The 25,819-nt window shown below is 37.4% G+C and overlaps 1 protein-coding gene across 4 annotated transcripts in view; it reads right to left on the bottom strand.

Moving 5' to 3' along the window:
• Positions 1-25,819, bottom strand: part of PRR16 (proline rich 16) — a 144,558-nt gene that overhangs the window by 45,465 nt on the left and 73,274 nt on the right. For 2 of the 4 annotated variants that reach the window (XR_010352409.1, XR_010352411.1), the window contains exon 2: positions 6,297-7,191. Coding sequence is in view for 1 of the 4 variants with exons in the window: in XM_064403457.1 (XP_064259527.1) it covers positions 6,433-7,191 (759 nt within the window). In the remaining 3 variants the exon portion in view is untranslated. Of the gene's footprint in view, positions 1-5,051; positions 5,134-6,296; positions 7,192-25,819 lie in introns of all 4 variants that reach the window. The other 2 variants (XR_010352410.1, XM_064403457.1) reach the window with 2 other exon arrangements.

Raw genomic sequence — 25,819 nt, 5'->3', positions numbered from 1 at the left:
TCAAAACGCTGAAATATTGCTTTCCTAAAATTCAAGGTGCTGACTTCACTCTTCTCCTGACCCATGATTGATACTGAATTCCCATCCAACTTGCCTCACCTTCACAGTTGTTCTTATACAGTTGATATGAGGCTCTGGAATCTTGGGACCAGGGAAATGAGAAAGGGGATTTAAGTTCTTCTGGAATGGAGGGATTGCCTAGGAAGGAATGCCTAAGGGTTCCCTTTTGAGAGGAATGGAGGGCCCAACATGCCAACCAGACCCAAGCCACAGGGAGATGTGTTGCCTCCCTGAGGCCGATGTAAGAGACATCACCAAGAAACAACCCAGCCTGGTATGGCCCACTGATTATCAGCCTCTATTGGCTTTTCAGGTAGGCAGCAATGAAATCTCATCAAGGGCTTCAGAGAGTCAAGCAGGTGCTCAGGGCCTTGAGACAACTGGTCAAGGGATCTGGAGTACCAGTTGTGTTCTCCCTGTCCTCCCATTTGCAGGGAATGAAGGGGTTAGAAACAGAAAAATCATGAAGAATAATACCTGGCTTAGAGACTGGTGTGACCAGCAGAATTTCGGGGGTTTTGATCACAGGTCAGTTTATGCAACACCAGGACTACTGTCAACAAATACGGAAAAAGGATCTTAGCTCAAGAGTTACCGGAACTTGTTGAGAGAGCATTAAACTCAATTTGAAGGGAGACAGGGATGTAGAGAACCTTTTAACTCCAGTATATCCGTGTACCATCAAATCATCCAAATCATCACTGTGTTTGCAAAAAAGGAAAACCAAAATACCCTGTAGGCATTAGAGAGCTATACAAAAAGACAGCATCATAATGTTCTGGTTTTCACATGCTAATTTACCCAAGAAAGAGACCAACACACACAACTTTTACTTAGAAAAATCAATGCTGAACTGGAAAGGAAATAAATACTTCCATGAGAATTTCTGTCACTGACTGACTTTTTCCTTACCACTTAATCTAATTATTATATAAAACTCATCATTCAAGATTTTCAAGTAATAATAAGAATCCTACATAAAGAAAAACAAGCTCTCATATTGAAGTTGCTATTGTCATGTAAGCACCACTGAGGAATATACTTAAACACATCTGTCGAATGGGTTTTTCATAATTTGCCTATTATTTTCCCTTCTTATGTAATTTTTACCATTATTGCTTTCAAGATTCCATAAAAAGTTATTCAAAATATCAGATAAACAACATCTAGAGACAGCTGTGATATCAAAAAGCTCTTACAAAAAGTTTTTCTTTTTTTCATGAATATAATTTACAAGCAACAATGACATAGATTGTACTAAGTTCCTTAAAGAATTGTAGAATACACATCCAATATTTCAGAAATTAAAGAAAAAATCTCTTGTGCTGAGAAGAAGATGCAACAATTCCCTGATCTTCCTGGACTCCTTATCTTTCCCAAGAAAGGCAACAAAATTATTCTGGTTTTACTCATTCCTCAAAGTACTGCTCTTGGCTGGATATCAGGTGCAATTTATGTTCTACCTTTTTCTCAGCTGTCTGTAAAAACCATTTTCATGCAACAGAAGATACACAGTCCTTCAATAAGAAACCCAATCCCTCAAAGTATGAAAACTTCTACTCCACTTTCATCATTACTGCATGATGATTCTCATCTTATTTGTATAACCTGACAGGAGAACAATTACCTCAAAAAGTAAGAAAACCCTTCCTTCAAAATTTCTAAAGATTTAGCATGGAGGACCGGGCAACTTAAATACAACAACTTAAATATGCTTCACCACTAGCAGTTTCCAGAAATGCATTTCCAGAAACTGCTAGTGAAATGAACTGAATGGAACTGAAACAATACAGCTCAGCTGATGAACACGGTGCAGGTGTAATTTCTTAACAAAACTCTCCCACCATGTACCAACAAGAACATCACCATATACAAAAAAATGTGAGGGCTCCGAGAACAGGGGCAGACTTGCACCAGCTGACTCGAGCACGGGCCTCTTCCAGCAGCAGCATACATGGTCAGATCCATTCATCCCAGCAGCTCCAGTCTTAGCTAACAAGAGAGCTCTTTCACCAGTAGGAGTTAGACATGTCAAAGCATTTAAGATCAGAAATTAAAGTCAGCTTGCTTGTGCTCCCCCGAGCTATCCCAAGATGGATTACTGCAATCCCTTTCCAAAATTATGACTGGTGGAGAAACTTGCTCTATTGAACAATTAGCCGCCATAAAAGAGGTGATTGAGATAAGATCCCTGCTACTTTTTGTCAACTAAAAGCCATCAATATGTAACTGCTACCAAAGGTGAGGCTGTACTGCAGTTTGCAGGCACTGCTCTTCGGGATACTGACCCAGTAACACCAGTGCTGCTGCTGCTGCGGTTGCTTCAGTTGTGGTCTGTGCTAATACAGATACAGAAATTTTAGGCTGCAGCATGTAAATATTGTATGAGATAGATCACAAATATCCTTACAAAGTACATGTTTATATAACAGATGCCAAATATTTTTTCAGACTGAGTATTCTAGCAATTATGCTTAGCAAGGCTAACCATATACACATTTCTGCCACATGCCTTTGTGCACACCTCACTTGCAAGACCTTTCTGCACCTGTGAGCATTATGCCTTCAATAGCATTACTAGTTTGAGCACTGGATAGGTATTTTGCTTCTAAACGCACACATACTACCCTGAAAAAGCATGACTCACGGTATATATACAAGTAGGGGGTGAGAAATGCTGCCTCTGCAAAAACATGTGCTCAATACTCATGCCTACTTTAAAACTACATCAGACAAGTGACACAGCAACCACAGTATGATTTTACATGCACATGTAAGATTACTGTTTGTGGCATTACTGAAAGGAAAGCCATAATTAGAACATGGAAAGAAAGATCTGAGCAAACATCCACATAAAAATCTCTCTGGTAATTAAAGAAGTCATACTGCTCTCTGCTTCAAAACCAATAAACAAATTATCTGAAGAAAGCTAATAACAAGAGCTGTAGTATACTTGACTTATGTCATGTTGCATTTTAAATAAAATATTGATTTAATAATGAAAAAACATCAATGAAGATTTGGAATTTTTTCTTGTTTTTAAGGAAGTTGGTGATGAGATGAAAGTTGTAACAACTCCAGACAACAAGAGAGAAGGAAGAACGGTGACTTTTACTAGGTGGCAGAAAGATCCATTATCTTTTTGAAGATTCCTACCTTACGTCCTTCAAAAGGATTGTTATGGATTTTACTCTCCTAGTTTTCCTTTCTTGCAATGCATTAATGGGTTAACTTTTTTAATGAATGCCATTATTACAAATTAAGTAATTTTCATTTTTTATACTAATTTTCCTAAACTTGTCTCCTTCATTAAATTGATAGAATCAACCTTCTCCCTTTTGCATTTGGGAAGTCTAGATCTGCACAGTTGAGATTGTAAAATACCTTAGGGACTTAAAGCTAGACAGCAGGCTGATAGCAGGCAGACACTGAATTAAAGCTCTGAGTACTGCTACTGGACCTTCATTTTTTCAGGTGTAAACACATTTGCAAAATACTAAATGTAATCTCAGAGAATATTACATTTGCATTATAAATGCAGACAACTCCTGTGCAGTTCTGGTTAGTTTATTTTTAGTTTAGTTTTCCTCAGTAAAGTGTGAAGCATACTGTTTTGTATATATTCAAAAAATGCTTCACAGACTTTACTTTCCTAATATAAATGTAACTGCTAGCTGAATACACTACTATTTCATTTGTTGTTACACCATTTCTATTAGCAGTTTCCAAACAGTGCTGCAAAATTTAAAGTCAATTGTTTCCTACATTTTGCCAGTTTACCTGTCTTAACCTTAATTTTATTCTGACATGTTATTAATGTGAAATTATTACTCTGACAAAACTACCTTACAATAGGACACAGGCCAGAGACATTCTCATTAAAACATAACTGATTCAATGTTTGTACTATGATTTTACAGAGACCTTGGAACATGTGGTATTAAAGAAAGCCTGGGTTGTCAAACTTTGCAGAAAAACAATGTTTTCCCATCACATTTTGAAGCTGCACTGCTGGTCAAAGATAGCATTGCATTTGAAAAGCTGCATCTTTTCATGGCCTAGCCACATCATATGAAGATATTCAGGAGATGTGGGGAAAGAGATAAGAAAGCACTTCTGAAGGAGAAGACAAATTATGAGATGCAAGATGTGGAGTACCAAAACTGAACATTAACTGCTGAAACTTGGATGCTGTTTAAGCTTTCGGGAGCTGACAGCTGTAACAAAACTGAAATTTACATGTACATCAGTCCACATCCACTGAGCACAACATCCAGTCGGGAGGTGTTAACATGTTCACGAGACTGACAAGCCCAGAGGAGAAATGCAGCACTCTGCTATCACAGGTGAGTTCATACCAAAAAAGTAAGGTAACACATATGCCCCAAACCATAACCCTCTAAAATTACTCAGCTTTATTTCCTTTAATATTTTATGTGCAATATTTGATTTGCATTATCTTATTTCTTGTAAACAGTAGCTCGTTTAAGAATGAAAAAAATATTAAACTTGCACATAACAGGTGTATGACCTGTATAGCAGTGATAAAGTAAGGACAGCAGGAATTTTCTTTTTAAAAGAAAAACCTGCAACTATGTAATACGGATATGTCTGCACATTGTTCCAGTGATTTTAAATGCAGTTTTCAATGTATGAACAAGGGAGGTGCTGTTGAGTTCCAGCATGTGAGCAGAATCCACCTGCCATAATCCTGATTTGGGCAGCAAAGATCTTGCACAGATGCAGGATGAGTTACTGTCTCCTGCTGCGAGCGCCTGGACTTATTGCACTCGGCAACAGCTCTCGTGGGATCAAGTACAGTCAAACAATACCAAATGTAAAGTGCATCATGAAAAACACATGGGTGGCATGAGGGGAAAGCATGATTAAGAATTTAGGATGATTTCCTTTCTTTGCCTTTTATGCAGGGAATACTTCATGAGGCTTTAGACCCTGGATGTGTATTTGCACAAAATAAAATGTTTGCTTACCGCAAAGGTTTACAAACAGTAGTCATCTGATGGGACTTTTGTTACAATTATTCTTATTATTTTGGTTTAAAGACGAGAATACCTATACAGAGAAACATAACATCTGTTTAATATCTATTACTAGATGTAAATAGGAATTAAAATTCAAAATCTATTTTGTCCAGTTTTTTCCTCTTTTGCCATAAAGTATCTTTTATATTTCAACTGAAATAAGCATACTTTTTTTTCATATAGCATTTGCTGTTGGCCATTGAGATTATTTTGGCACAAGTTTTGTAAATAACAGATTTATTATCAGATTTATTCATCGACTGGATGTTTTTTTACACTCTAAGTCCTTGCAATTCTCTTTGTGAGAATAAAAGGATAGTCTGTCATAAAATAATTAAAAACACTGAGGACTTTTTTTCAACTAGTAAGAATATTAATTGGGTTCACCATCAAAATGTGATAACATGTAAAATATCTTGTTTTGCATGTTAATGTGCCATAATTGCACAGAGCTTTTCAACTTCAAAGCTCTTTACAAGAATTAAGTGGATGTCCCTGGAGGCCTTAAGCAACATTTTCTTTGCCTTCAAAAAGAAGATTTGCACCAGACAAAAGCTTTGTGAAAAACACAGAACTGGGCTTTGTTTTTTCAGCCTACTGCCACTGCACAGTAAGATAAAATATCACTTCCATTTTGCAGATTGAGAAAAACGGGGAACTTAATGGGACCATCCCTGATCATCTCACACTCGGTACTTTACATCAGTAGTGATGCACTGAGACAGTGAGAAACAAAATGCAACTCAGTTTTCCAGAGCCACGCCAACATACATCTCAATTATTTACTTCCCCACCAAAGACCAAGCTACTGACAGTCCAGTGATTAGCCCCTACTGCAACCACCCGACAGTTAGTTTGCTTAAGCACGCATGAAGAGAAAAAAAAGCATTTGGTAGAATTCGAAGGCTATTGCCTGGTACTTGACTTCATTAAAAGACTTTTGAAAAGTCCCAAAACCCAGGAGAGAAATGGTTATTCCTTTATGTCAGACTGAAACCTATCACATATCACTACGCAGTATTATCACACTGAACTTTCTTTTCATTGTATTTTAAACCACGCTACAAATAAGAAACTGCTACAGATGTTCACAATATTGGTGCTAAAGAATGAGTATTATTTCAGCACCCTTTGCCATAAGGGTATTTTTGGTGAGTACAAATAAGACCAACAAATATTCCTCTTTGTACTTACCATGTGATTTTTATGCCACTTCATGGGACACAGGGTGTAATACATTGGGTCTTTTTATTGCTCAAGTAGAAAGTGCTCATTACCTATTTATGTTTATATATAGGAAAAAGCAAAGAGTTATTACAAGGGGCATACTTCACACTGTTGTAGTGGTTGATTTCCTCAAGATGGTCTTCTGGGGTTTTGGCGCAGTTTGTGGAGGCACAGTTGCAGGTCTCGGAGGAGGAAAGCTATTACTAGGACTTATCCCCAACCCTCCATTTTCCAGAAGAAACGGAGGCAATGGAGGTGGAGGAGGTGGCAGAGGAGGGCACTGGTGTGGCAGCTTTCCTGCAACCCGGGCCGGCTCGCTGTGCAAGTGCACGTCCCTGTTTTTGATGTTATAGCGAACGTCACAGTCGGGGCAGTAGCCGTGGTACTGCACTTTCTCACTGAACCGTACGCGCTCCCTCGCCCCCGCCTGGGGACACCGCTCCTTCTCAGCTCTGTGCACCAGAGGCTGCATCACCCCTTTCTCCAAGTTACTGTTGGGCATGCAGCACACATCTCCATTCGGGATGCGGCCGGGCCCGACGGGCAGGCCCCCGTTCCGCAGCAGGGTGCCATTGGTCTTGAGTGGGTTGGCCAAGGGAGGCAGCCTGGGAGGCTCATCACACTTGACGGGTGTCAGTCGAGGGGGAGGAGGCGGCGGGTTCGGCTTGCGCAGCACGGTGAGGATGGCAGAGGGGTGTGCAGGGGGCTTGATGAGGGGCGCGCTGCCCCGAACCTTGACCTTCTCCAAGCTGGAGGCGGTTGTGCTGCTGGAGCTGCTGTTCAGGGTGTCTGTTTTGGAACTGTCTGTCATCTCTTCCTCCAGCTGCAGATCACATGTCAGTGTGTCAATCTGGTCAACCACCTGCACAACAGCCAGAGTAAGAACAGTGAGAAAAGCATACCTCAGTGAAGGCACAGAAAAATAAACCATTCTCCACATTTCCCCAAAACTGAAGCACCCAATTTTTTTTGACCATTATTTCTTTTTTCTTGTCAACGTAATAAAATAATCATAATAAAAATGATGACAACAAAAATAATAAGGATGGCTAGCTTGCTAGCCCATCACCTGAATACATGAGAAATATAACTTGAAACAGTCTAGAATGAAATTCCCTTTCTTTCCCTCCAGGGTTTACTTGGTAATATCATAGTGAGTGAAGTGTAATTCTTCAGTATTATGCTTTGTCTTCCAGTGCAGAAGGAGACAAAATTGTTCAGCTTTAGCTTCTACATGACAGCTTCTGAACCCAAAAATTCTGCAGAGTATCTTTTAGCTCTGACCTTGCAAACACTCTAGATTTAAATTTGCATTCTCTGTATAGGTGATATTATACACCTAGAATCATAAGTTTGATACACAATTTTCTGACAATTTTTTAACATAAAAGAGACTCTGAGAAACAAAATCTCTTGTTACCTCCCTTTATGAACATTTTCCATAAGATCTGAAATCGTCCAAAACAATCCCGAAACAGCATTTGCTGAAAGAGAAAATGTTGCTTGGTTTCCACTCACAAGTGTTTAAGAACTCATGCACTTTATTTGAAGTTTTCCTCTACCTCCCAGAATTCTGTTTTTAGATTCTCCACTGTTAGAATCTTTTCTAGTCTTCAAGACTCCCGTTTCTACTGATTTTTTTTAATAGGGCATGAAACCAACGGGGCGCTCACTTGGTAGAGAAGTTTTTACTATGCCAATTAAAAGCCCTTCCTGAAAACTGTGCTTAACTCAGTACCCAGTGTAGTTACAAGCTACACATCACTACAATAGATACCACAGTAGCACTGTGGTATCTGAAGTAGCTGAAGTAGCACTGGGACACATTTAAAAACTGATCTCTGTCCTTCACAGCCTCCCAGAATGTATGTAAAGTAATCAGTAGCTGAAATGTTGCTAACTAACTGGTGCATGAATAAAAACCTGTGCCATTGCTTTGGGTCCTTCTGGGAGATCTGTGATGTTCTGGAGGAGGCAACCAATACAACCCAAATGAAAACAGATGTAGCCATTGTGCCACAGAAACTTTCATTTCTACTTTCTGCTTTCAATAATTTGGTGCTGATACTACTGATTTCAAACAAAGACTATTTTAGGCATATGAGCCACATAATAACTGTAAAAAATGTGAAAGTCACTCCTGAAGGCAGTGACTCTTTCTTCAGCCAAATCAGTCCCCCACTTATGTGCCCAGTAGTAAAAGGTAAATAATAAAAGCAAAACCACCATAAAATGAAAAAGCACTCCAGCTTTCACTGGTCATACAGTAGGCTGAGTTGCATAATAAAAATTCATAAAAATTCATATGCAGCAATTTAGTTTAGTGCTTTCCTCCTTTTAAAACCAGCAAACATGCAAATAAGCATCATTCAGAGAGCTTTCAAGCATCTTTGAAAAAAAAACAAAAACTTTACAATACTTTTTCTCTAAAAGTATTGCAAATAACTAATTTATTCAATATTCTAAGTCCAGTATCATGTTGCATTTAAATTTTTATTTTTTCATTAAAAAGAAAGAAAGAAAAGAAAAAATATGCCCTTAAAACACAGAAATTAAATCCCTGAAATAGCAAGGAATAAAAAAATTATTCTCAAAGTTGAAAGTACAGTTGAACAGTTGAACTCTAGTAACTGCCAGATCCCACACATCCCCTCCAGGGTAGAGCATGTAAGAACTCTGGAAAATTTCAGAATAAAGGTAGACAAATCCCATCTGTACCAAAATTCATTCCAAGAATGACAGTTTACAAGTGAAAGAACTCATTATCACCTTCCATTGCAAAAGCAAAATAAGGCAGAGGGAACTTCTCAGAAGGAAAAGGGAACAAAGAAAAGAAAATCAAGTTCTGGACAATAAGCCTGAAATTTAAACATCCCTCTGCAAGCTAAGTGGGGATTTGTGTAAATATAAAGGTCTGCCTATATATATCTAAATATCTTATTGCATCCTACCATCTTTTATTAAACTATAACAGTGATAGAATGAATTGATGCAACATAAACCAAAAAAATTCCTTGGCAAGCAAAGAAACAGAAAAATTATGCAGAACAAAAATTTTCTCAAGACTAACAGGAAAGTCTGTTATGAACTACCCTTCAAGTTAATGACTACAGAGTTTATCTCATGTCTTCTGGGCAAATATGTAGTACACATTAAAATTTTTTTTGTCACTTATCCGTTTGTAGAACATAAATCCAGCATGAAATGGCTCTGACACAGCACAGTTTATCTGTCCAGATTCATTCCCACCACGAGTTGTGAGTCTGTGTACTGTTCTTTTCTTTTGCTTTTTTGTCCCAGAAGGTAAATTCAAATAAGATAAAAAAGCAACATGAGAACCCATGACTAACACAGTGAAACTATTGCAGTTAAAAAGAAAAAAACATTTTGAGAAAAAAAAACATCCCTTGTTTCACAATGCATCTTCTATGGAAGTAAGAGAGAGAATGTTAATTAAAAAAAAATAAATAAAAAAGGTGCTCTAGTTGTGCAGAAATGTGTCCATTTTTTTTCATTTCTGAATAAAACAGACTAGATTCACATGTACAAATATTGAGGATACATAATTTTATAGTCCAAGGAGCCCTTTAGCCATTAACTGGATTTGAGCTCTGCAGATATGCCCACTTCTACCCTGCCAGCAGTATGCTGAGGCTTCAAGCTCTGTAGAATCCAGTGTGACACTCCTGAATGAACCAGGACATCAGTCTATTCTGATCTTATCTAAGATATCTAATTATCTTAACAATATTAGGTGCCCAGAGCTGGATTTCTCTAGCAAAATATAAGATTACACCCTTAGCAACATGCATTTGGACTCAGAAATTCTGTGTTGCAATTAACAGAGCATAGAGAATTTATCAGTAAAGTCAAATTCAGGTAAAAAGGAAAAAAAATACTATTCAACCCAAAAAAACCCCAAATCCCAAAATGTCCACTGAAGCTGCAAACAATTTGCAATGAAAAGATATTTTACAGTTAACCCAATCGTCAATATTACCAAATTTTTGTATGAAGTTGCTTAAAAATATAGAGCTAGCATAAAGTATTGCTTTTCCACTGAGGTCAAACTGCAGTTCCTGTTTAAAAGAACTTCAAAATTTAGTCCAAGAAAAAGTCTTGTGATTATCAAAACAACCTATGCCGACCTAATATTTCCATTGTTTGAGCTGTACTTGTAAGTTTTGTCTAGTTTTTAGCTCTTCTGTTGAAGACCTTTTGTGGGCAAATGTCCTAACTTGATTAGACCAATACTCAAAAACTCCATATTTCTCACAGGATGCCAGGATCTCATTCCAAGAATCTAACTTTGTAACCATAAGAATAAAATGTGACACAGAAAGCAACATGTACTTGTACTTCTTACTTGTATTAATAAACTTCTCTGGAAAGTGTCTCTACAATTAGTCACAAACACTTTTTTTCACTGTTTCTTTGTGCAATTATCTAATACACGTCCAAAGTACATCTATGGAGAGTTTTGTCTCCTTACAATGAATGTTTCACCAGGTTTGTTTTTTCTCCTATTTAAAAGAAGGTACCAATGTGCAGTGAATACAGAATCCGCTGTCTGCCCTCAATCCACCACAAACAGTTGTTGAGCTTTTTTTGTGACACTTAAATAAAAAAGAAAATTGCTTTTCAGGAAGGAAATGAATATACACTTAAAGATTCATGATTTTTAAAGTTCACAGAAGTAAAAAGTTGTAATATTTCTTAAGATGTTCAGCCATTTGCATTTTTAAAATGTTTTTCAAGAATTCACATGGATTTACTAACCTTTTTTTTTAATTACTTGCTTCTATACAGGCTTCTATACAGCTCTCATAAAAACTGCATAAGCAGGATGGAACTTAGGTGGTATTACTTCTGAGATGGAATTGGTATAATTCATACATTTCTCTTTTGTACTACACCATAATTATACGCAGCTACGAGACTTAAAATTTTGCTGAAGTTCACTAGAAAATGAATAGTTATAGACAGATACTGAATTTTATTTTAAATCAACCAAAATCAAATCATGTCATGAGACAAGTTCTTGTTTTGAACTAAAGAAATTTGTGGTAAAATGAACAAAATTAGGTGGACAAAATAAATGGAATAAAATGTATTTTTTTTTAAACAATGCCAAAAACTTGCAAAGTTTGACATAGACAAATATTGCACCTTTTGTGCAAAAATTAGCTACCTGACAAGCCACAAAAATAAATATGCAATCGAGAGTAAAAGAGCAATCAGCTCTACCATGAAGAGGCTGCTCTTGCCTTTAAGTAAAGACTGGGAAATATTGCACATCAGTAGCTCTAACATCTCATGATTGCATCTCTAATCCTTCAAGAAATTGTTCACTCACTACAATTACTACCAGAATCTTCTAGAAAAGCTGACAAACTATTTACATTCCCATCACTTTAGCTTATGATTTCCTGTGCAGTTATTAGATCTTGTTGACAATAATGAGTGTTCAATATATATGGGGAACGTGAGATTAGCCCAGCTGGTCAGATCATGCTGCTAATAATGCCAGGGTTCTGGGTTTGATTTCTGCTTGGACCATCCACTTTAGAGTTGGCTTTGATGATTCTTGTGGGTCCCTTCCAACTCAGAATATTCTTTGATTAGTTCTGTGATATCCAAGGACACAAACAAAACTTGTTTCTTACCAAGTGCCTGTAAATCCCAAAAATGAGTTAAAAATGAATGAAACAGAGGTCCCTGTTAACAGTGAGAGAACCAATATCTCCCTTTACAGTTTAAGATGCATAACAGCAGAATAATAACCTTTTCTCAGGTGCTTGTATTTCAGCTTCATTCCATGGTCATATCTTTTGTATTTTCCTACAGCAAATTTCTCTACACTGCCACCTGTCCCCTTCCCTACCCCCAATCCCCAGAGAATACAGCTTCCAGGTCAAGAAGAAACAGAACCAAAATTAGACTAGAGGCAAGTTTATAACGGTGTGTAAGCTAAAAAAATTGCTAAAAGAAAGCAAAAGAAAAGCTGTATCAGGAGAGACAAGTGGTCTACTTGTATGTACAATAATGTGAAAAATTACAAAACACAGGTGCTCAGGCAAGAACACTAGAAAAGTCACAGAGAAGCATTGTGTAGAACCTTATTGCATTTTCAAACAATTTCTAACTTCCTAGCTGAATTTGTATGAAGCAGATTTTGACATACTTATCTACAGTGAACATGCATCAGCTTTTGGCATGTGCAGTATCTTCCAGTTACCCACCTTCATTTCATGGAAATGCCACCTACACCTCTTTCTGCTTGAAAAAAAACCCAGATGTTTTATAGACAAAGTGCTTAATGAACTTGCATAATACACAAGCTGTAGTTGGTTTGTGAAACCACAGGTACAGAAGCTCTCAGTCTTGCAAGCAGGTTGTGGGTTAGTTTTTTGTTTGTTTTTACAATGTATCCATCAGTATCTTCCTATATGAAGCTGTATTAATAAGTAATGTCTGTTTATGCTAAAATACTGTAACAAAGCATAGGGGATCAATTCAGTATTTGAGCAAATAAACAAACTTCCATGCAGATTAGTTCAGCTTTCTCTTACAGTAGTATCTTAGTAGCTCAGTCACTCACCTTGCAGCAGCAGGAAAGGGCAAGGCTGGTGTCAAGCCCATCAGTGTTAGGGCATCCAAGAGATCAACCCTATCCTAAGCAAAGTTACACACATCAAGTTGTTGTTGCCACCACAAAGTTGTGGGTAAAGAATACTTTAGTAACTTCTGCAAACTAGTATTATGCTTTAGAGTACACTGACACAGAGTCACATTATAGGCTAGGCTGGACAAGGTCTCAAAGATAATCAAATTTCAACTCCCTGCCCATGAGCCGGAACAGCTTCCACTATATCTGTCTGCTAAAAGCCCCATCCAACCTGGCCTTGAACACTGTCAGGAAGTAGGCACCTCCAGGTTCCCTGGGAAGCCTATTCCAGTGCCTCATCACCCTTGCAGAAATGGATTTCTTCCTGAGACCTCATCTAAACCTACTCCCTTTCAGTTTGAAGCCATTTCTCTTGTACTGGCACTACATGCCTTTGGAAAAAGCCTCTCTCCATCTCTCTTCAGGTACCGGAAGGCTGCAGTGGCGTCATCCCACAGCCTTCCCTTCTCCAGGCTGAACAAACCCAGTTCTCTCAGTCGTTCCTCATAGGAAGGGTGCTCCATCCTCCGACCATCTCAGTGGCCCTCCTCTGGATTTGCTTCAGCAGATTGATGTCCTTCCTGTACTAGGGACATCCTAGAGCTGGATGCAGTACATTCCTTCTTAGCCTCTGAACATAAACGAAATTAAAAGTGCCTATTTTTCAGTGACAGACATTACTCAACTGCTCCCTTACATCCTGAAGTAGACTGAATGACTGAAGTTAGGATGGAAATAAACATGTAAGTGAAAATTTTTGACTATGTTGGGCTCTTGAAAATTTAAAAACTCAGCATCATGATTCTGAATTAGCAGTTCAGGGAAAGAAAACTGGGAAGCCCACACCAATTTTTTTTAAGCCTTTTTTTCCATGAAGAAACAATAATAATAAGAAAAAAAGAAATTATGGCAAGCTGCTCCTCGTGTTACCCTTTAAGAATTTGACATAGCTGTGGCAATTCTCCTGTGAACCCTTTTGGATGAAGTCTCATAGAGATGGTGTTTGGAAGAACAGAGAGAGACATGAAGGCAGATATGTAGCATGCATTCATGACGAATAGTACAATTACAATTCTTGTCACACACAGAAGAATCCTGATAAAACTATGATAAACAAACAGAAACCCTGAGAAAATAAAGTAAAAAACAAACAGAAAAATCTTTCTGAGAAAAGCAAGTTCAAATTATATTTGTTACAAAAAATAACTGTTCTAAAATAGTAATCTGAACAAGTCAGTTTCGATTCAGTTTCATTTAACACCAACAGAATTTCACACTTCCAGTGAAATACTGGAAATTAGTTATATGAAATATTCACATCATCTCCTATTTGGAAATATAGGAAAATAAATAATTTCACTAAAAATAAATCAGATTAAATCTGTTTTGTCTCATCTAGATCATCATGGAATGATGAGCCTTCTCTTAACTCTGGCAAGTAATTCTATGATTTCACATGTAGCTCATTACCCAGGCTGAAAGACAAACTGCAACTCAGGCTCAGCACTGTGTAAGCATAGCAAAACAGTCCATGGACTTGAAAAAGCAAGTACAATGCATGTCTCTATGGGCAGCAGTGCTAACTAGCTAAGCGAGTTAACCCAGGGCTACCCTGGACTCTGTTCAAAAGCAGATTGTGAGAGCAGCAAGTAGGTCTGGTACAGCTTGTCCTGAACACTGAAAAAAGACTCAGAACTAGGGAAAAAAAAGTCTTTTAAGTACTAAAGAAATGAATGAAGACTACCTTATAAAATATAAGGAAAATCTGATTTCACAACTCACAAAGAAAACTGGAACTTAATGGGAAATAAGCAATTTTTCCTCTACTGTAATTGACTGATGTCAATTATACTCCTTTCTTTTTCTTACTCATCAAATTTAGATCTGACATGGTGGATGTAGCCTGCATGACTATTCAAAAATATCCAAATTTTATCCTTATTTTATTAGATACAAAAAAAAAAGACGAAGCTGGGCACATCAGATATACATCTGATAGATAATTCTGCATACAATTCTTTTAAATTCATTGGCACAAAGAAGGACATTTAAAAGACAAATTGTTAATCAGCATTCTGTGCTTAAATATGCATGTAAATAAAAGTAAAAGGTCTTCCCTGTAGAAAACTTAGGAGAATTAAAACTAAATCCCTGTTTACATATTTCAGTAATACTCCTTGCAGCTTACTACTGCTTTTCTCTCTCAAAACACGTAACAAAACTGAAAATGGCTGCATGTTGACAAAAACCAAGTAATGGTTAATCTGTGCATTCTCATTATTGCTAATGTTTTCTGAATAAACATGTTGTAAACCATCTGTAAATGCAATAGCACAAAATCTTAGAGATTTTAGTTTCTGCATAACAATCTTTGATATAACAGTCATTCACGATGACTACAAATACAGTGATTTGCCTAATTATGAATCATATTAATTTAAATGAATGCTAAATATTTGTCCAAGCTCTTAACTATTAAGGTAAACAGAATGTAGGAGTTTCTAAAAGTATGTTAATTAATGCTAACCATGGCAACTGTGGAGACTAGAAGTTCCTTTGTAGGATTAGAAAAATCACATATTTTTATAAATGCTTCCCTAGGTACACCTTTCAAATACATTAATAACAGCTATTAAAAAAAAAAAAGGCATTTGTAACATTATGGCTCTGAAATATAATTTTAAATATTTAGCATACCCCAAAAAAAAATTGCTGAGAAGCTGATAAACAATTCCACTGCAATTCTTTTGTTAAAGCTAGTCTTAAGAATATTTCTCTGAATTTAAATAAACCATCTCACTGTGCAGAGTATTAACTGGCATCCTCCCTTTTCCTTTGGCCTTCTAAAATAGGCTCCAGAAATATATATTTATCATCATTCTGTACTAAAAAAAAAACCCCAAATGTTCTCCAAGAACTGCCAATATAACTTTTCTGAGACCACATGTTAAGGCTGTTGGAATTCATGACTTAAAGGATTTTATTAGTAAAATACTACTTTGAGTCTAGATGGCCTTCATATTTTAGTATTTCAGCACCATTTAGGTTACAGCTCCAAAGTCACATTTAAGCCCAGTGAAGTGTGCAAGAAATTTACATTAACCTAGAAGTATTTACTTTTGTTGGACATTTTTTAAAATACAGTTTCAACACAGATTAACAGAACTAGATGATTAAATACAATATTTAAAGCAAATTTTAGATGAAGTGACAGCATTGTCTGCTTTTTACACTCAAAAAAAAAAAAAAATTGAAAGCCTGCGTAGTGCAACAGACATTCTTTCAGATATACCTGAAATACTCTTTCTGTTGGTAAGTCCTGTTCTTGACAGATGTTCTGTTTATGCAACAGGTTGAACTATCTGCTTAGATAAAAACAATGCTACTGGTAAAACAATAAAAGCAATGCTATAGGTAATTAGGTAATGATGATTATTATTAGAAAGTTTGCAACTTTTTCTGCTGGGAGGTCTTAAATGGACAAGCTCCCACCTCCCCCTGACCCTGCTGGCGAGCTGCACCTAACACCAGGAAGTAGGAGTACTACAGACATTTTTCCAAGAATGAGAAAGCCCAGAATATTTTGCAATAGTGACCCTATTAAAGGCTTCTTGGAACTCAATCTGACCTTTTCCATCTATTAAAAGTTTGTCCTTAAAAGACCATTAGCTCATGTTTTTGGCACAAGTAGCTGCTGCTCCAATTCTGCTTCTTGTTGCAGATCAGCTAGCTAATAACACAAGAAAACAGAAAGTTTTCTTTGCTTTTGCATATCCCACAAAGCTGCTGGGCCTGTTATGTCTGTAACATACTTGCACTCCCAGCAATACTGAACTCTTGAAAGAGAATTTGGGCATCCCACAAGGTACATGGTGTTGTACTCAGTACTACAACCCTGTGTTTTTACTGCAGGTGGTCCAGTCCCTCTCCTGTGTAATCAGTTTAGATGCTTCTGCATCTGTGGCACAGGTTTCCTTTGGATATAGTTAGTTTTGCTGTTTTTAATGCAAAAGAGTGGCATGACTTGCAGAGGTATTAATGAAAGGCTGAAGGTGAAATCCTGAAGAGATCTGTTTTCCTAGGTAAATCAATAATTGCCTTACAGGAGTAAACTACAGTAGTAGAATGCATTGTGCAGAGAGTAGAAAACCATCTCCAAACAGGTCTGCAAAACACAGTGGTGAGCAGGGTGGGGGAGTAACTGTCTGTCTCAGTCATGCAAATAAACTGCAGCCAAGATTCAGTACAGATACTACAAATTTTCAACCTAAGATAAAGTCAAAATGATTCACTCCTTTAAAAGACTTGTTGATGCCTAGCCTTTGAAGCCTGGTTTTGCTTTTTGGCTTTCCTACAAAGCATTTTCAGTTGAGTTAGCGTCTTATTAAAAATTATATGGAATATTTATTTCAAATTTATATATTTCAGTAGTTATTTCTATAGTGATTTTCACTATATATGGAAAATCTGATCCAAACCTCAATACAAGTGTCTATATTTGCTGCATCTTCCTTTCACAATGCCTTCTGTGGTTTACAAGACATGAATACTTTTCCTTTCTCTTTCCCTCTCCCCCTCTCTCTCTCCCTCCCTTCTTTCTTTCCTCCCTCTCTCTCCCCTCATCCCCCCCAATATATCAGAAATTCTGCTCAGGTCAATCACACAATGCCTCAAGTACTAAAGCATTTCTTTTATTGCCAACAATCCACTTTGAAAAGTCCTCACATCTCATCCTTATAAACCTCAATCCCTTTCTTGTAACTGTAGTACTTGTGGCAGCAGGAATGAAATGTTTTGTACCTAGTATTTTGAAGTGGTCCTTAGATGTAAAGATGTAAAAAGGGAATTTTTCCAGTGCAGCTAGCAGGATGCACGGAGAAGAACTAGAAAGACAGATCAAGTGCCCCCTTCTGCTGCTATCCTATGGGGGTCATCTCGGCTGTCTTTGATTCAAATAAAAATGCAGTTCCACCATTCAAAAGAACATGGTTGGTGAGATGTTAAGCACAAGAGACCTCTGATGTATACACTGAAAGATACCATGAATCTCATGAGATATACTGCTGTTTAAAATGTTTTCAGATAGCATTGAACAAATAATTGTTTCATTTTCTGGCCTATTAGTGAAAAGAAAATTATACAGGTAAGCTATAAAACCATAACTCATATTTTAATAATGAGACCTATTATTCTAGAGCCAATATTTTCACTTTTGGCAAAGCAAATGTAAGTTGTGAATGCAGACACTTGGGGTTCAGGCCCAAAAAAATGGACCTGAATACCAAGGTAAAAAGCATATTTTTTAACTTAACAAAGTGCTGCAAAATGGGGGAAAAATACAATCTATGTGTGAAAAATTAAGCAATCCTGAAGTGTCTAAACAAAGGTAAGTATTTTAAATTATTTTATAGCTTCAAATTAACATTATTAAAATACTATGGACTTGCACAATATTTTTAAAAGGCATAACGAATATTTTTACTACCTTCAGTCAAAAGAACTACATTTACTTAAGTGCTGTAAGGTCTGGACACTAGGCACCTTTAAAAGAGAAAACCCTTTATACAGAGCTAGGTAGGTTACATCTTCCTGGTAGGAATTAAGACATTTCTTTTGGGCTAGATGTAACATATTGAAAATGATAATTCAGTGATAAGGAAAATTTAACATTAAATTAAATTCTGAGTTCTGAGGGAAGTGGTAGACTAATTGCTATGTCCCTATCCATAATACTTGAAACATCATGGCAGTCAGGTGAAGTTCCTGATGACTCGAAAAAGGGAACTATAATCCCCATTTTTTAAAAAGGGGAAGATAAAGTGGAAGACCTGGGGATATATAGAGCAGCCAGCTTTAGCTCTGTGCCAGGCAAACTTATGAAGCAGATTCTCCTGGAAACCATGCTAAGACATGTGTAAAACAAAGAGGTGATTGGAAAGAGCCAGCATGGCTTTACAGAGGAGAAATCTTGCCTTCTGTGATGGAGTTAGTGGTGGATAAGAGAGCATTGGTGGATAAGGGCAGAGCAATTGCACTGTCTTCCTGCACTTATGCAAAGCTTTGGACACCGTCTCACAGGATATCCTTGTCTCTAAATTGGAGAGACATGGGTTTGATGGACGGACCACTTGGTGGATAAAAGCTGCCTGTATGGCTGCATGGAAACAGTTTTGGCAAAGAGCTCCTTGTCCACACGGAGACCTGAGGCCAGTGGTGATCCCCAGGATCGGCAGTGGGGCTGACACTGTTCCACACCTTTGTTGGTGACAGGGACAGTGGCATTGGGAGCACCCTCAGCAAGCTCCCTGATGGCACCACGCTGTGTGGGGCAGGGACATGCGGGAGGCAAGGGATGCCAGCCAGAGGGACCTTGGACAGGCTTCAAAAGTGGGACTGTGGGAACATCAAGAAGTTCAACAAAGTATAAGTGCAAGGTCCTACACCCAGGTGATGGCAATCCCAGACACACCCACAGGTCAGGCAGAGAAGTGACTGGGAGCAGCTCTGTGGGGCAGGATTTGGTGGGGATGGCAGATGGAAAACTCCACGTGAGCCAGCTCACAAAGCCAGTCGTGTCCTGGGCTGCACCAAAAGCAGCATGGCCAGCAGGGGAGGGGAGAGGATTCTGCCCCTCTGCTCTGCTCTGCCCTGAGACACCAGTGCTGTGTCCAGTTCTGGTGTCCGCAGCATAAGAGGACATGGAACCGTAGGAGCAAGTCCAGAGGAGGAACATGAAGTCGATAAAGGGACTGGAGCACGTCCCCTACAACACCAGGCTGGGACAGCTGGGGCTGCTCAGCCTGGAGAAGGGAAGGTTGTGTGGAGGCCTCATGGCAACCTCTCAGGATCTGAAGGGGCCGTCAGGGAAGCTGGAGAGGCACCCTTCATCAGGAACTGCAGTGACATGATGAGGGCAAACGGGTATGGATTGAAAGAGAGTAGGTTTAGATTAGACGTTAGGAGGAAATTTTTCACTGTGAAGGTAGTGAAACCTGGAACAGGTTGCTCTTCTGAGAAGTGGATGCTCCATCTCTGGTCATGTTCGAGGACAGGTTGGATGTGTCTTTGAGCATCCTCATGTAGTGGGAGGTGTCCCTGCCATGGTAAGGGAGTTAGAACTAGATGATCTTTAGGGGTTTTTCCAACTCAAAACATTCTCTGATTCTATAAATAAGATTTATATTCTAGAGATATAATTTTGTACATTTAAATTACTGCCAGCTGATGCTTTATTGGTACAACATTAGTTGTACCATTACTTACTAAATATTGCTATTTAATATCTATGGACTGCCACACACACCAACTACCTTCTTAATCAGAAGTACTAAAGAAAATGTTATGAGATAAAAAAACTTAGCCTTAATGTTTAAGCAAGGATCATAGTTGTTTGGACTATTCCTAACATCTATTCGGTTAAAACAAAAGCAGCTTTACAAAACACTACAGACATTGTTAAATGTACAGATTTTCTTCATCTATCACTTTTATATACATTTTTATGCAACTGTCATTATATGCTTATATACACAATTGTATTCTATTTTACACCTGCTGTCAGATATTTATAATATATCCAGGTAACCTCGTGACCACTGTATCTTGTTTTTTTCTTTCCTCTAGGTTAGTAAAATCCAAGGGCAAAATTACATCTTTAGCCTGGTAGTTACAATAGTGGCCTTTTTTGCACTGATAAAACCCTTACCAAAAAACCGGATCCACTGATGATTCCTCTCCCCAAGCCATTAAGTCCTTCAACATGCTATCCATTCAGAGGTATTGCAGCTGTAGAAATAATACTTCTTTTTTTTTAAGAGAAGAATAAAATCACAGTTGCTTTTTAGTTGCATATTCATACACTACACAGGTTATCCTAAAGGAGATCACAGCAGATAGGAGTCTGCCAAGTGGTTTCTAATTTCCACCTCTGCTATTAATGTAACTGCTGTGTTAACTCAGGAAAGGAGCTCAATCTTTTTGTGGCACATTTCTCTCTTTACTATTTATTTCTCATTCATTTACACTGTATGCTCTGGAACAAGAGTTACACTTCTCACGCAACCCTTCCTGCAAAATGTGTGCTACTTTTTACTATTACTATTTACTAGTCTGCTAAAGTACTGCAGAGTGGAATGGTTTTGGCTAATCGTGTTGGCTAATAGGTTCTCTTGACAGTAGGATAAACAAAACACTTGTAGTCAAGTACCAAGTGTAGATGTTCTAAAGTTCAAATACCCTTTTCATTGACATTTCCTTGCAACATATGCATTGGAACATTTATTTAGCGGAAAAAAAAAAAGGCAACAACTAACAAGAAAACAAAACACTCAGAATTCCCTACATCTAATAATATATTGAAGAGTTATTTTTAAAATAATATCTGTCGTAAGCTATTGTAGAAATTACGTGTTTTCCAGAGTTGGGTGTAGGTATACGACATATTAAGTTATATAAGATTAAAAGTCTCCATGGCAATTTTGAACACATCAAACCACTAAATAATGTTCTCATAGGCACTGATCAGCACACCTAGCACTGCCTGGGTCTTAGATCTTGCTCGCATTCAAGCATTATTCATATCTGCCTAAGAAGTGAAATAAACCACTTGTCTGAGAACCCAAACTTCAAGAAGAAAACAGGATCCCTTTTTTTTCTACAGAATAAAAAAAAATATACACATTAATTGAAAGATTAAATATTTCCCTGCATAAGAGTTGTAGTACATACAGGAACAGCTGTTTTTAATGCATTACAGAAAATACTACTTTTTCCTATGGAGGAATATCAGAACTTATATTGAGCATTTTGTCCAATGAACAAAAACAAACGCCACTATGGTGCCTCAATAACTACCAAAACCAATTATATGCTACACAAACATGCATTCATTTCAAAGCAGAAATTACATCAAATATTATAAAAAAACTCCATATGTTGAATCCATATATACAAACAGTCACAGCAGATAGGTAATGAAGCAAATTAAGCATTGAAATTGCTCAGTTTATTCATGAGATTGTATTGTGTGTGCTGCCTACAGGTACATAAAGGATTCAAAATTTTCAGCACCTCTGACATACAAAAATATAAATCACAGAATGAGAATAATGTAATGTACCACACATAGGTAGTCAGGGTAGCATTAAATAAGCAAGAGAGTAGAAGACAGAGAATTTAGCTGCTTTGGTGGGGGTTTTTTTGTTTTTTTGGGGGACAGTTTTTTTGGTTGGCTGGTTTCTTGTGAGTTTTTGGGTTTTTTTTTTGGTCTGGGGATTTTTTTGGTGTAATTATTATGAAATCAGAAAAGTTATTGTGGTATATAGTAGAGATTTCACTTCTACTGAAGCAGAAAATATTCAGGACTTTCAGACGCTGAGCACGGAAAAAACACCCTTATGTTCAGATTATCTAGTTGCAGATTACAAGTGTCCAATTAGAATAAACTGAGGTAACCAGCAGAACAGAGTACTGACATCTAAGAGATTAAATCTTTAAAGCATTACAACTGTAGTATGATTTGTTTAAAAAAGCACACCCGCATTGCAGATAATGAAATAAAGTTTTACTTCTCTCCTTAATTAAATCAACCTATTTCTATTCAATGACATCAGATTCTGATTCTGCAGATGAAACTAGGTTCCTTCCTACCAGTAAGTATGATCTGAAAGGGTGGCACTGTTATCTCAAAAAAAAGAAAGAGAATAAAGAATGCATCATGATGATATAAAGGAAGCAATAAAAAAGGGAACCAAGATGCTGTAAAGATACAGAACGTGTTCATTCATGCTGACAATTTTTACTGATGGAGTGAAAGAGGGAACTGTGGAGTGTAAGAATCTGTATTTTTCTTCACTGGACTGTAGTAAAGAGTGAATCCTAATTAGGAACAAATTCACTAATACAGTTCTTTACATTGCTATTAACAGTCATAGAGTTATCTCTAATCCTTCTCTGTAAGGGCAGAGTTTAAACAAGAGAATTCATGAACATACAAATAAATAATTCCAGGCTGTGGAAATTAATCTTCCAAAGAATACATATTTAAGAGTATGTAATTATTTTTTGTATCCATATTAAACCAGGAGATTTTACTGAAAACTATACATTAGAGTTTAACTGAAAAAGACCCCTAAGCTTTTCTAGACACTGAAGTGTCTCACTTCCTGATTAACATGTTTGCTTACAAGAAGAAGCAAGCAGTAATATCTTTGTAAGCCTGGCTGGCGGCTGGAACAAAGCACTCTGGCTTTCAAACATACAAAATTTTTACTAAGCAGGAAAAAAGAGAAAAAGGAAAAGGATTTTAGGTTTTCTTTCCAACATTCTGACCAGTTCAACTCCTTTATACAGATCTACTTCTTTCCCTCAATAAAATGAAAATTTTGAAAAAGAAAAAAATCAGACTTGCTCAACCAAATTCTTTACTGAAACCAGACTTTCAAACTTCTCATTTTGTGCATTCTACAAAAAAAAAGGCGAAAATTAATTCTTGTGATCTCCAACGTCAGGGAATAAATAATTTCCTTTCATCACAGGAAATGAAGACATAGCTGTCTTTAATCCATGACTTATGAAAAGTTTTGATCAAAGAAGCAACATTCAATGAAAATCTAATTAAATTCTATTTTCTGTTGACTCACATTGCCTTCTCAAATATTTTGAAATCTATTATGTACAAATATTGCAGCTATTCATTACACTGCCCACTTCTATCACATAATTTTTAATCCTCCAGCTTGTTTTGATTAAACACGTGATCAAAATTAAATGCAGTTTTTATAATTTCAATATCTGAATTTTCAGACACCTATTTGCTTTTCAAATCTTTCACTGTTATTTTTTGCCAAACAACTTTCCTGCAGTCATGGGTTTGGTAAAAAATATTTAACATTTGAGCCAAAAAGCAAGAGCAAAACCATGTTAGTTCAAATACAACTGACATTTACACTGGCCAACTTTTAAAGCAGCTATGGCTTTACTGAATAAAAATCACATTATTGAAATGCAATCATAAAAGAAAATTAATGCTTTTTTCATTGAGTTCCTGTTCTGGTCACCAGCACAAGCTACTATGTTCATGTTCTTAAAATCTGAATGTGGGGATTTGCAAATTGCAATTGTTGCTGCGACATCAATACTCCAGATTGCATCACTGTGAAGTCTTGCAGTAATTGCACTGACAATACTAAAGCAGCCACTAAAGCTTTCATACAGAGCAGTACCGTGCATGTGCAACATCCAAGTAGCAACTAAAATGTAAGAACCATTCAGATTCCTCAAACAGTCATTAGTAGCACCCAACTCTAAGAAGAAACAAACATGCTGTCTTAATAATGTTCCATGCTTCAAAGCTACACAGGTCTTAATCTTCAAAGTAGTGAGTGTATCACTGAATGAACTTGCTGTTCCAATAGACCATAAGGGAATAAGCAAGAATGCATCTTTGCATGGGAAAGTGTAACATACCTGCTTGTCTTGAATGTCTGATATCTAGAAACACTGAAATAGGGAGACTGAAGGGAGAAAACTACCCTACAGTAATTACAGTCATATGAAATTAACACTACTACACAAATCAGCCAGTTATCCATATATATCCATACTTTCTCTTTCTCACTTTTGCAAGTACAATACTAAGATGATAGAAGGAACACTTTGAACAGCAAAACATCTAAAAGACATGCTAATCTTTTAATTTAACTTTAAAACTCTCATGAGGATGTTAGGAATCCATTACTGCTAGAAATGGAAATAAACCTGTACATCATCTGAATATAAAGTGGCTGTGAGACATATTGTGAAGCCCCTGCAGAACAAAACCTCCACCTTATCCTATTCACCACTCCTGTACCAGCAATACTTACAGCCGCCAGGCAGCACAATGCCCTTTGCCCAAGTGCTCCCCCTGTGCTGCCCACCCTGCAGCTCATATTGTAGCATCAGGCATCGTGTTTCAGAACAGCTGTGAAGTTCTGCTGGCCTAACCATGCCCAGCGGACCTTGAGGACAAGCTGAGCCCTTCTGACAGCAGAGCCATGGATGAGCCAGCACAATGTCAATAAAATGTGTTGCCTTGTGGTCTCTGCTGCTCTTGTGCACAGCCATGCCTGTGGAAAAGCCTTCTCCAGAGGCCCATGACAAAGGGAAGAGAAAACAGGCTTTACCAATCAAGATGGCAGAAGACTTCACTGTAGCTTTGGAGCTACTTCAGACATCAAAAGTCATTTACGTGAACTGAAAAGTAAGTAGGCAAAATCTCCTGTCTCCAGGGTTGATTCTGGATCAGCAATGATCATACACTTTCACCACCAACCCTGGAATTCCCAGCTCTGGACACAATCTGGCATTTTCTGTTAGTACTGCTGAGGTACTTGGGAGATATATCTGGCATCCCTCACCAACTAGTACTCTATTGAAGTTTCCCTTGTACCATTGGTCTATCAGTTTCAGCGACAGAACAGTCAGTAAAAAGCTTCTTTGTTCCTTGCAATACCATAGATCATGACCAGGACTGGTTCCGATGGAGGATTCTGTGAAATTATATTTACTAACTTCTGAATCTTAAACTGTAAAAAATAATTTGTCTGTACTGAATGAAAATACTGTTAGCATAAGAAAAATTCTATAAATATAGTCAGTGCTGAAAAGTACTGAATTGTCAGTACAATGTCATTTTCTGAATGCCCTAAAAATGACATTGTATCAAAAGATAGCTATACACATTTGACAAATACAAACAATTTATTGTTTGTAATGTACAGTATAACTTTATTTACTGTTCTGAAGAGTAGATTAGATGTATTTGGATTATGTTGGTTTATTT

This window comes from Passer domesticus, chromosome Z (assembly GCF_036417665.1).
Source record: "Passer domesticus isolate bPasDom1 chromosome Z, bPasDom1.hap1, whole genome shotgun sequence".
NCBI lineage: Eukaryota > Metazoa > Chordata > Aves > Passeriformes > Passeridae > Passer > Passer domesticus.
This window is presented reverse-complemented; position numbering and strand designations above follow the sequence as displayed.